This window comes from Lactuca saligna, chromosome 2 (genome assembly GCF_052625555.1).
Source record: "Lactuca saligna cultivar CGN05327 chromosome 2, ASM5262555v1, whole genome shotgun sequence".
In the NCBI taxonomy this organism is placed as follows: domain Eukaryota; kingdom Viridiplantae; phylum Streptophyta; class Magnoliopsida; order Asterales; family Asteraceae; genus Lactuca; species Lactuca saligna.
The window spans coordinates 6,867,190-6,880,694 of NC_136418.1; the positions used below are offsets into that span (position 1 = coordinate 6,867,190).

Consider the following 13,505-nt stretch of genomic DNA (forward strand, 5'->3'; position numbering starts at 1 on the left):
TGTTCGAATCTGTGTGTGAATTATGATTTGGAGTTGATTTCGTGCCTGTATGTGTGTTCATTCGCGTCTACAGGAAAGATGATTTTGGAAAGAACTGTGTTAATGTACAAAGGGTCCCTGTGTTTGGATACGATGAGTCGATTCAGAGGTTGGATGAATGACTAAGAGGTTACTGTTCATTACTGTTCATTGGATAGGCTTCGTATGCTTCGTGTTCGTTAGATTGAAAGAGAAAAATTCGTTAATATGGTGCAATGAAGTTTCATACGAAGAGGAGAGAGAAAATTTTGGGTGAAGATGATTTCGTACGAAGGGGAGAAAGAATGAAAAAGGGGAGAGAGAATGAAAATTTTGGGTGAAGATGATTTCGTACAAAACTTCTTCATCCAATGCATATACAACATCTTCAGATGCATAATTTCCACCGGGGTTCGACCAACAACACCAAAAATTGAACTCACCGCCTCGGAGACAACGAAAAGGAAAGAAAGCAGCATCTGAAGCATCAACACCAAATTAAATCATTGATCCGGTCAACGAAATTATCGGCATCCACATTGTGAACAAGGTAGAGGTGAAAGAGAGAAAATGATATAGGGATGAAAAATTGCATCTTACACGAAAAAAAATGAAGAAAGGAAAACTAAATTGTTGGACCTGAAGATACATGAGAGAGACATGAAGTTTTTTCTCAACCCGCATGATCACTTGACAAAAGGGATTCTACGAATGGTGTTTGAACGGAAACGACAAATTACATAAAAATATGGTTAGGAGTTTTAAAATTTTCTTGATTATTATTTAATTTTAATTGTTGCTTTTTTATTTTTAATGTTGTCTTTTTTTTTATTATGTTTTTTTTTTCTAATTATCTTTTTTTATTTATCGTGTATTTTTTTATTTGTATTAATATTTTTTAATTAAAAAATGTTATGTTTTATTTAATTTTATATTTTCTAATTTAATTAAATTAAAAATAATAATGTGACAATGAGTTGAGTGTGTTGGAAAATATATTATTTTTATGTGTTATGAGTTTAAAAAGATCAAAAAAGGAGAAAGAAAAATAGATGTAAAGCTGATGCGATATGTGATAGTGGGTCTACTAGATTGAGTGGTTTCCACTCCTACCACGTTAATAAATCATTTAAAAATACAACTATGCATGACTGCAAAAAAATAATATTTTACTATATATATCCCTTTGTGATACAAGAATTATAAACTTAATTTCAAATTTTAATTTTGTATAACATATATAAAAATCTTTTTAGTTTTAATTTAAGTTTTAATCATTTGCGATCATGTTTAGAAAAAAATTTCTCTTAGTGAATGTCAAATATTTTCTTTTTAGTTATTTCGAAATACAGGCTTTCTCGAACCTTTTTTTTTTTTGGTGTGTAAGGGAACAATATTTTTAGTTGATATATACATGATCTATAATGAAAAAACATGTTTTGTAGTTATTTTATAAATACTAAAAAGTAATTAGTGACATTTCTAATGATTTATCAACAGAAGTTAGGTGATGAAAAAAATTAGTCACATTTATACATGATCTATAATGAAAAAACATGTTTTGTAGTTATTTTATAAATAAAAAAAAGTTAGTCACTCTTATACATGACTTGTATTGCAACATTAAGTCAAAAAATGGTTTGTCCCCTTTTTATTAAAAAGCAGGGGCTTAATCATTAATTAAGTAAGAGAGTAAAATTGAAATCCATACCTGCTCTTGCTCTTGGTTACTCTGGTCTGATTCACCATTTCCTCTACAATCAACTGAAATCTCCAAAAGTGCCCCCAGATCAAAATTGGTGGTGATAGGTGTGAATACATTTGTAAACCTCTTACATCTCGTAATGATTATCTTTTCAACAGCTTGAAAGCCACGAAAGAGGGGACGAGAGTTATCTGCACCTTTTATCCTCCACACCTCTCTTAGCTTCATTGAATTCTCCACTTTGATGTTTCTTAAGCTGCTGTTGTTGTCTTCTTCTCCAATTACACTGGCACAATCCAAGTCGATGTTGAACAACTCTTCAATGGAACCACATTTCTCGACTATAAGCTCTTCAAGATGATGCAGCAGAGACATGGGATTGTGTGGAAATAGATTCACAAGTTTATCACAATTTCTCACTTTAATCTCTCTCAACTTAACTTTCTCACCTCTACTAAGCTCACTAGGCCATATTTCCTTTAAATTCTCCATGTCATGAATTTCAAGTATATCCAACTTAGGAATCACAACCTGCCAAATAATTATCCTTTAATAGCCACATCCAAACACTAACACATCATACAATCAAAATACAGATATATTCTGAAACTTTTAGTTGAAAAGATTGTTTAAAATGTATTAACATAAACTATATGTATATGTACCTCTTCTTTCAACAAACTAGATGCTTCCAACTTGTTCCGCGGATAAATGCTTGTGAAACCCGGAATGCTGTAAAGCTTCATTTGCACAAGTTCTGGTAGCTCAATTGCGTTGACATTAAGACACAAACCCAATAGGTTTGGCAGCCCATGCAAATATAAAAGCTTCAGCTTGGGGAATGTAATTGTATCTCCTTCACTACCCCCGGTATGTATGAGTTCTTCCATATTATCGCATTTGTAGACTTCAAGATGCTCAAGCTTTGACAAAGTATTTGCAACACCAAGTGTGAAGAGGTGTTTCAACTCTGCACACTCTGAAACGACAAGGACTCTTAAATTGTAGAACGAAGAGGACTTCACCTTAACATCTGAAAGATGATACATATCCCCCACACTTAAACAAAGAACCTCCGTTTTCTCAAACAACCCGTTCATTCGGGATTCCAATAGTTCGCCTTTGTCAATGGCCAACTTCAACGTGTTTTCGTATGAGTGCCTGCTTTTACTGAAAGATCCATGTAAAGAACATCCCACTGAGATCTTGAATCGTTTAAGATTCTCGAAGGATATATTCTTCACTTGAGCATTGTATTTAAACAACCCATATTCTAGTGCAAGAAGGTTTTTTGAACCTTCTACCATTTCATTGCAGTTTTCATCTGTCAAGCTAACGGCCTGTCCATACGAACGATTAACACCCATATAAAGCTCTTCAAGTTTGACCAAATTTTTTAAGACACCATTATCTATACGAAGACCTTTACAATTTGTCAAATCTAGTAGCCTTAGCTTCTTCAAATTTCCAATTGTAGATGGTAACCATTCAATGTTAGAATTAGCAAAGCTGAGCACTTCCATGTTGAGAAGATTACCAATTGAAGAGCAATCAAACATCCTTAATGAACAATAATGGAGATGAAGCACTCGAACGTTAGTGGAGCATTCAAGTGATGAGGGAAGCAATGGATACATCAATTTATCATATGATATTACCTGAACCTTTTCCATCTTTCCATAAAAGTTTTCAGGAAAGCACAGCGACTTATCTCCATGCATAAGTTTCAAAATCGAAAGGTTTGGATAGTTGATGTCTTTAGGAAACTTAGACATACCCTTGCATGTTAATGAAATTCTTTTACAAGAGTTGCTGGTATCATTTTTCTCTGGCCACTCTGACATGTTACCATGGTTGACAATTGAAGCATGCTTGACTTCTGAAAACATATGCAAAACAAAATCACGCACCACATCGTGCATCTTGACGCACCCAACGTCATCACTTCCAAATAACAAATTTGTCTCCCTAAGCCGCTCAGTGCAGTTGTTGAGCCTGTTTCTTGCTTCTCTTATAGTTTTTGCTTCTATAAATAATTTCAAGCCCCACCCATACCTCACCAACTCCTCAATAGGAATATCAAAATCTTCAGGAAATAAAGCACAGAGTAAAAAAATAGATTTAGTAACCTCATCTTGGAGATTGTCATAGCTAATTTTAAAAACTTCTTCACTACCAATCTTATGATTCTCCAGACGAGAAAGTGCGACGTCCCATGCAGACTTGCTTCTACCTTTAAGACTTAAGGCAATGGTTTTGATGGCAATGGGCAAACCTTGACATCTACTTGCAATACTATCTGCTATCCCAATGAAAGCAGGATCCAGGTCATCATCACCCGCATTTTTAGCAAACTGGCGGAACAAACTTTTTCCTTCTACATCTTTTAAAACTTTTATATTGAGAATTGAATTGGCTTCAGCTCCCATCAGAGTGCAAACATGTGAATCTCTTGACGTCAACAAGACCTTGAAGTTGACACCTTTATTTGGCAGAGGACTTAAACCAATATCTTCAAGATCGACAAACTGCCATACATCGTCAAGTATTACAAGGAACTTATTCTTTCCTCCATCGGCTTCGAACCGTTTACGAAGCTTATCAGCTCTTGCTTCTTTAGTGTTTTCTTTCAGCTCTATAGAGAGGTAATCTGCTACAGCTTGCTGGATAGCAATAGGGTTTGTCTTCTTTCCTATGACCACTTGAACAATAATATTGAATGTTTTCTTTTGTTCCACGACCTCTTTCAGCTTCTTCATCATCGTGGTCTTCCCCACTCCGCCCATCCCCCATAAGGCTATTATGTGGGATTTTTGGACGGGTTCAAGTGCTTCTAGTGCTTTCCTAAAAATTTGCTCTCTTGAAGGGAAGACATCATGATGATCACTTGATGCTGCAGAGGTGGATGCAATCATGGAACCAACTCTTCCCAGGGGAACAGGTTCATCAGTCCAGATAATCAGCGAATTTTGTCTCGTTAGACTTTCGATCTGCTCAGTTATCTTGAAGGCTTTCTGTCCAAGCTTGTGCCTGATCCTGAGACTACAACAACTGATGACATCAATTGGAAAGTTTGCAACATTTGCTCTGATCCCTTCTACTTGGTCCAACCAATCCTTAATTTGAGATGGAATCTGAAGATGATTTCTTGTGTTCCGGCTAATGTGTTCCTCTGCACTGATTCTTGAGGTATTTAACTCTGTCATTTTCATTTGCATGTCCCTCACATATTTTCTGCAGGAAATCATGTAGCCTACATGGTCTGTAAGGGGAACCAAGGCCGTTTGAGCAATTGGGTTAATAATGGCACCAACAATCCCTGTTGGGTCAACAACTGAATCCACAATCGCCATTGCTTAATATTTTTACTTTTAGTTGCCCCTACACATATAAAAGCGACCGAATTAGAAATTGAATTCAATGCAACTTGATTGGAAATCTATGACTGAGCAATTACAAGAATATGCTAGATTCATTTCACTGAGAAAGGTTGTTAGCATATATTGATGATCTAAAATGTAAAAAGAACCATCTCATAAACTAAAATGAATTATAGATAATGTTTTGACATTTAAAATTTAAAACTTAGGTAAAAATTAAGTCCTGATTGCAAAGAATATACACACACACACACACACCAATTTATACAACTATCTCCTGTAACAAGCTTAATGTTTCTTAACATTTAATCAATTAATATAAAACATCAAATAAAACAGTAATATAATCGTGTGGTTGTTGCATAATATGGTAGAAAATGTAGTTGGTTACATTAAACTACTGAAAGAACATGTTGCATGAAATAATAAATGGTGAATGTATCTTGTATTTTTTGCAATTAACCCAATCATAAAACATGTTAATTAGGTCGAAAGTTGAACAAAATATATTCAATCTTTACAACTTATTAAATTGTCAGAAATCTAAGACTATTATTTTAATATTATACCATTAGAGATTATAACGATTGGCAACCAAATCCTTGAACCGTTTGAGTAAGCGTGAATGATTGTTATACCCTCACCCTCAAATGCACAAGTATGCAGAAAAAGAAAATAATTATTCGTTTGAGAACTTCTCTTAAATGTAATTGTAAATATACAAACTATAAAATACTTGAATAACATTTTTTTATATAAATAATGATACAATTATATTTGATCAATCAATGAGAAAGAAAAAGTTTAACAAATTAAATCACTCAGATTTTGATTTCACTATGTTACCAAATCAACAAGACCGTAGAATTTGCATCTTCTTTAACAATAGGAGGGAAAGACAGTGATAAAAAAAAAAAAGAACCAATTGAGAATCTATTTCACACTATCTACAACAATCAAGCCTCAGGTTAACGAATACATGTACTTAGCAAAAGCACCACAACAGACAATCAAATTGTACGATACGTGAATCAGAGAAACAGAGAAAGTACTGGGTTCACAATCAGAGCAAATCAATATAAATTATTTTAGCAAGTCCAACAATCTAATGAACAGATGCATCGAACCAATCAAGCCCAATAAGAAATCATCAATTTCAAGACTGAAACATAAGGTTGTTCGTTGATTCCTTTGCAACCGAGAAAAAAAAAAAGAACTATAGATATTATAAGAACTCTGATGTCAAATGCTTTTACCAAATTGAAGAGCAGCTCCCCTCATGTTAAATACTTTAAAGTTTAACAAAGTTGTTCGTTGATCCATGATGTCAAATGCTACCAAATTGGAAGAGCAGTTTCCTTGAATTTAGTGTAACAATAGTTGAATTACAGTCGGGACGACTAAGTAGAAGGAGGTGCGTACAGATAGAGACGCCAATAAACGGCAGTGGCGATGAAGTGCCGAACTTGGGATAAGAGGGTGCGACTGGCGATGACGTCGATGAACAGCGGTGGCGAGGAAGTGGGGAGAAGTGCAAATTGGTAAATGTGTTATGTGTGGATACATAAACCTTCAATTTTCATTTAATTACCCAATTAAAAAAAATTATAAATTTAGAAAGAAACGCAACTACCTCTAGTTTTTCATACTATAGAAAAATTAATATGACTGTAATTGACATTTTAAACTTTTTTTTTTTTTTGAAATTGCTAATGATTATATATAAAAAGGGCCAAAACTAGCAAGGAACTAGTCTGCGAGAAAAGAAACATTACATGTACAAAATATTAACAAGTTACAAACATAAGAAGGGAGAAACTAATTAATATGAAAAACATAAGAATGGAGAAACTAATTAACATGAAAAATATCCACATCAAAATTTAATCTAAGTTTTAAGAAATTCTAATGTTTTTAGAGTGTTTTAGTCAAACTAACTAATAGATGACATTTGAAAATTGAAGAATATAGTTTTTATTGTTAGGAAAAGTTAGTTAACTTTTAATGGTATAAGTCATATAAAAACCAAAAGTTAAAAAGATGGAAAAGGATATTTGAAGTGGTTTTTGGATTATGAATGTTTTATTTAAAATAAAAGTTAAACTCTCTTGCTGCTTAACAAGTTTTTTTTTTTTTTTTTTTTTTAATTTTTTTTTAATTAAAAACTAAAAGTTGTTAAAAACTTTGAACCGAACACATCTTAATTATCTTAAAAAAAACAAAAACATATTTTATATAAATATTTTAATTTGTATTTTTTTTTATTTTGATTTTAATTTTTTTATTTTTGATACTTCAATATTTTTTAGTGTATGAATTTTTATTATACATAAAAAAAAGTATATATCAAAAAACACTGAAATGAAATGTTATAATAAACATCGTCCATGATGGTCTATCTCTTCTAGAACAAACAAGCAAACAACGCACATGAGGGCGTTAAGATCGTCACATTTTCGACTAAGATTCCATCTAGAAGGGAACATGTTAAGTACAATTCTCCAAACAAGAATATTAACCTTCTTAGGAAGGAATTTATACCACCTAGTTTCCATAATGTTATAAGGAAGAGTCAAATTGTCAATGTGCAACCTGATTTCCTTAATAGAGAAAAAAACATATTTGTCTAAAAACCATCTCTAATGGTCTCGATCATTAGAAAAACATATGCCTTGCAACAACATTAAAAGATCTTCAAGTTGACGGCTACTGACCCCTCCACGTATAGGCCGAGACCAAGACCAATTCCACCCATCATACCACTCACACCAACAATTTTGTTGAAATTACAAACAAAACAATCTTGCGAATCTAACATTAAGTGGTAAGTCACCTAGCCAAACATCGTGCCAGAAGCGTGTAGATTTCCATCACCCACCTTTCTTTTGTAAGAAAGAATGAAGCTGTAACATCCCGATGATGAAGTCTTTGGTCCAAACGCCATGCGTTTGGCATAAAACGCTGGACGTTCTATGATGGACGCCAGGCGTTTGCACGCAAAGACCAAACCCTAATTTGTAGAGTTCATACCCTATTTAAAGAACATTATGGTCTCAAAACCCTTCACCACTCCAACCTCCATCCTCATTTTGAAATCCCTAAGTGTGTATGAGAGTTTGAAGCCCTGGTTCATCTTTTTGGTATCATTTATTGTTCTTGATAAGAGAAGGAAGATCTTTGGAGTATAGTGGTTGCTCTCTAACTTGTGGATCTGGACTATTGACATCTTGGAGCATCATTTAAAGTTCAAATCTTGATGTCTCGTTTGTTAGATCTTGATTTAGGGCTAGTTTGTGTACTTTTTGGTCCCAAAGACTTGATCTTTCATAGTTTGGAATGCTTCAGAGGTTTGGACTGTCCTTTCAAGCATAATAGTGTGTCTAGAATCATAAAAATGCAATATTGGATCTTCATAATCTTCCATGCAACAGTTTTGGAGCGAAAAAATTTGCAACTTTATGGATTTAGACGTTCCATTATGATTGGATCTGAAGTTTGGACATGATATCTTAAGCCTTTAAGATATTGGTTTGGAAGTTGGTAATCAACGAGCAAACGCTAACCGTTTGCATGGGAACGCCCAACGTTCGAACGCTAGGCGTCATATAGTTAGGGAGATGCAGCCTCGACAAGTTTGTCACCGATACTCGAGGTTGTTGACCTGATGCGGTCAAGTTTGGGTTGCAGTTTCCGGTGGGATTAGGAAGATAGTGCTGGAGGAGGCTTATAAGTCTCACTTTTCTATTCACCCGCGAACCACCAAGATATATCGGGATTTGAGATTAAGCAATTGGTGGCCGTGTATGAAGAGAGAGGGGGTTTTTGACCCGATGCGGTTAGGTTTGGGTTGCAGTTTCCAGTGGGATTAGGAAGATAGTGCTGGAGGAGACTTATAAGTCTCGCTTTTCTATTCACCCGGGAGCCACCAAGATATATCGGGATTCAAGATTAAGCAATTGGTGACTGTGTATGAAGAGAGAGATGACCTCATATGTCAAGACGTGCTTGACCTATTGGATGGTCAAAAACGAGCATCAAAGGTCATATGGGAAGTTACAGGTTTTGGAGGTTCCCATGTGGAAGTGCAAACAGATCACTGTGGATTTTATCACCAAATTGCCTCGAACGACTAAGGGATTCGAGGCGAATTAGGTGATTGTGGATCTTCTGAACAAAAGTGCTCACTTCTTAGCAATTCGAGAGAGTTCTTTGGCCAAGAAATTGGCCGATTTATATGTACGCCAGATTGTCGCTCGACATGGTATTCCTCTCTCCATTGTATCGGATCGGGATGTTCGGTTCACATCTCGTTTTTTGGCAGAAGTTCCATGAGGAATTGGATACGAGACTGCATCTTAGCACAACTTATCATCCACAGACTAATGGCCAGAGTGAGTGGACCATTCAGACACTGAATGACATGTTGAGGGTCTGTGTCAATACTTAGAAAATAACGATTTATGTACACATCCTCTGTTTATTGTACCTTTGATCTATGGGATATTCTGATATGGAACAATACTTTGAAAACAATGATATTATAAACATTCTATGATTTGTGGTTGTTTTAAAAGGTTTAAATTTCTTGTGATTTTTTTGTTGGGATGTTACAAGTTGGTATCAGAGCCTTGGTTTGAGCGAATTGGAAGAACATCCGTGTGAATCCAGTCTCAAACTAAGGAGCTGTAAAGGCTTTAAAAATGACCGTACACATCCTCTGCTTTATGTACTTTTGATCTATGGGATACTCTGATATGGAACAATACTTTGAAAACAATGATTTTGTAAACATTCTATGATTTGGAGTTGTTTTAAAAAAGTTTAAATTTTTTGTGATTTTTGTTTTAGGATGTTGCACCCTTTCCGTGCATGTAATTTATGTATCCTTCTATCCATAAATTTACTGGATGAGCATAAACTTACTTTCAAAACCTTTGAACTTTCACTATTATCTTCCTTAACTTACTTTCAAAACCTTTGAACTTTCACTATCATCTTCCTTTTACATCATGTCTTTCTGTTGAATACCTCATGATGGGCTTCATGTACTACCACTACAAATGAAATCATGTAGAAGGAATATAATTGTGAATGTCCAAAAATCTTGAAAGTAAATCAACATAAGGGTTAAAGGTTAAGAACCTTGAATGATTGCAATGAAAATATAATGCAAATTACACAACCTTGATTAATCATTTAAGGACTCCGGGTGGGGTGTGCTTTTTATATTTGCATGTTCAGTTTCATCTCTCTCGCTCAATCTCAAACACTGTCTTTAATATCAAATATGAAGTGCTTCATTTCTCTTGATCTCTTATCCAGTTCCAAATCCATGTCTCTGTCTCTTATCGTCATCTGTAATTTGAAAATGTTGGGTATTCTTGTTTTGCAATTTTGGGTTTTTCTTGTTATGTTATTGAAATAGATGAACAAAATACAATGTGTTCATAGCTTCCTAAACATTTGGTTCTGCAATGGATCCTTGCAAGTATCAAGTATCCTACTTTTCTGTACTTTTTGTAGTTCAAAACCAAAATAGATCTATGTTATTGCTGAAAAGAACTGTAACGATCCGTCCCTGGTATGTTGTTTTTAGTATTTATTTTTGAAATTCATGGAGGAACTCGGCGAGTCTATGTCCCGACTCGTCGAGTATGGTCGCGTTGTTGATCAGCGTATAGATCGGCGACTCGGCGAGTCCATATTCGGGACTCGACGAGTCGGCCTGCCAGGTTGAAACCCTAAATCTCCGGGCTGCTCACTATTTAATCCACCTTATAGCCCCCATTCTCGCCTCCTTCACCCTCAGAACGCTGTGAGAAAACCCTAATCCATCCTTGAGTGATCTAAGTATTCTTATGTTGATTTGTGAAGGCTTGAAGAAGGAGAAGAAGAAAGGAGCAAGGAGAAGAGGAGCAAGGAGAAGAGGAGTAGTGCAAAGATCCAAGGGCAAATCAGAGTTATTTGAGGTATTCTTCGGATTTCCCTCTTGTTTTATGCTTTAAACCTCCATTAGAACTCTTCTAGATCTAGTTGATGCTTTTCCCAAGCCTTATGATTGTATGGATGCCCTAATAAGTCGAGATATCCTTAGATCTATTCATTGAGAAGTTTCAGAGCCCAGATCTATTGCCTTTATGAATATACTTTGCATGGAAACCCTAGATCTAGCCTTCATTATGCTTTTTGAGCCATTTTATCTCCATGAATGCATATGGGCACGTAAAGATAGAATCTTTACGTGCTAATCGAGTTAAGGGAGTCCAGATCTATAAGTTTTATGCACTGGATTCAAGCAGAATCAAGTTTTGAGTTGCTGCATGCAAGCGACTCGGCGAGTCGGAAGAACGACTCGGCGAGTCGAGCCGCGAGTCCCCGATTTTTCCCTTTTTGAGTGATGCCGAGTGAGACCAGTGAGTGATGGAGTGGATTCAGTGAGTTGTGGTTAGACTCAGTAATGGAGGGACTCGGCGAGTTGTTCATACAACTTGGCGAGTCCAAGGCAATCTTCTTAGCTCGAAGAACAACTCGTCGAGTTGTTCATACGGCTCGGCGAGTCTGATGCAGATTGCCTGAGGTTTTAGATTCGAAAGAGAACTCGTCGAGTTGATGCCATACTCGACGAGTATCGGCAAGTAGGGTGAGGAATGAGAGTAGGGACTCGGCGAGTTGGCGGCCCAACTCGGCGAGTCAGGTCAACTGTAAAGTTGACTTTGACCAGGAGAATTGACTTTAGCCAGGGGTAAAGGAGTCATTTATCCCAATACAGTTATTAATAATTTGATTGAGTGTAATTGTGGATTTGTAGCCTGGGAGATACCGGAGCAGCAGCAGATAGTTCCCGGAGCCACACACTCAGCAGTCAGATCACGAGGTGAGTTTCCTTTCAGTAGGAACGGGTCTAAGGCCACAATGTCGGCCCGTTTAGCTAGCAGTAGCATCCAGACTTCGGTTTGATGCAGATTTTAGTATGTTTGATGCCTTCGTGGCTCAGACAGTATTTTGTGTTATGTGTTCCGGGTTACATCCCGATGCAGTATGCTATGTATGTACTCATGTTAGTTGATATGCTTATGTGATGCTATGTTCAGTATGTTCCGGACTTCTGTCCGATGCAGTCAGTTCCGGATATCGGTCCGATGCAGTAGTTCCGGACTTTGGTCCGATGCAGGAGGCAAGGCCTCAGTAGTTCCGGATCCCGATCTGATGCAGAGGGCAAGGCCCTGGTTAGTTCCGGACTTTGGTCCGATGCAGTTTCCGGACTTCGGTCCGATGCAGTGGGCAAGGCCCAATATGTGATTATATGTATTATATGGTATGTGGTAGTTTGGGGGAGCTCACTAAGCTTCGTGCTTACAGTTTCAGTTTTGGTTTCAGGTACTTCCGCAAGCAAAGGGAAGAGCTCGAGTTGATGGCATCGCACACACACACCACAACATCATTTGTCCTGGGAGTTGTTTTGTTTTTCATAGATGTGACTAATACATTCTTGATTCAGTTTACTTATAACACTTTACTATTGTTGTGAGATATTGACGTACGAGTTTACCTTATGATTTTATTATGGTGTTTTTAGTAATTATTCAAAAAAAAAATTGGGTCATTTCTTTTGGGATGTTACAAGTTGGTATCAGAGCCTTGGTTTGAGGGATTCAGATGCACCCTCGAGTGTATCTGAACTCAAACTAAGGGAGAGATAAAAAGATTTTCAAAAAGGAAAAATGTTTTCGAATGAAATTTTGAAAAAAAGCACTTAGAAAGAAAAGAAGTTTTAAACAAGATAAGGGTGTGGTGCATGCGATCAGCCGAGCTCAAGTAAGTACTCCCAAATTACCCATACAAGTTTTATAATTATGAATAATTGTTCCAATTTCAGTAGAACAGCATGCTAGTATAGGACTAAGGATCTAGGAGGATGCCTTATGTGCCTGTTATATGTGTTTAGCTTTATGAGGATTGCATGCTAGAAACAAGTAGACAGCAGTAGGATAGCCTATTTAGGTTATGCCTGGTAGCGCGAGCTTAGCATTGTATGCCAGATCGGTTTCTCGTTATGAGAGTAGGATTGCTTGGGTAATTTCCGGTGTCCGAATGCTACTTGCTTCGTGCTTTGTAGAACTCTTAGTAATGAGAGTTAGCCGCTAGGTGAATACGTCACGTCACATGTGATCAGGGTTGAATAATCTCAGAGTATTGGATTTGGCCCTATTGCACAGCTCTTGTTTGAGTCTAACCGTTGTAGGGACGAGCCTTTTTCTCGAAGGATTATCCGAGCCTCATCACATGTGATGGTATTCAGGTGATGGCTAATTAGCATTTCAAGGAGGCCTTCAGCAGCTGAGGACTGTTTTGAGCAGAGTCAAGATTTCCCTAGGGCAAGCCTAGGATGAGAGTAGCAGAGA

General features: G+C 36.5%; 1 protein-coding gene across 2 annotated transcripts in view; it reads right to left on the reverse strand.

Annotated features, from left to right (window-relative positions):
* The window catches only part of LOC145030628 (uncharacterized), a 176,408-nt gene that overhangs the window by 11,341 nt on the left and 151,562 nt on the right, over positions 1–13,505 (reverse strand). Inside the window, exons 2-3 of one of the 2 annotated variants that reach the window (XM_078979008.1) lie at positions 2,389–5,104; positions 1,730–2,254 (exon numbers count right to left, since the gene is read on the reverse strand). The exons of the other annotated variant lie outside the window; for it this stretch is intronic. Coding sequence (XP_078835134.1) covers positions 1,730–2,254; positions 2,389–5,076 — 3,213 coding nt within the window. The 5' untranslated portion in view covers positions 5,077–5,104. The remainder of the gene's footprint in view (positions 1–1,729; positions 2,255–2,388; positions 5,105–13,505) is intronic. 2 annotated transcript variants of the gene reach the window in all.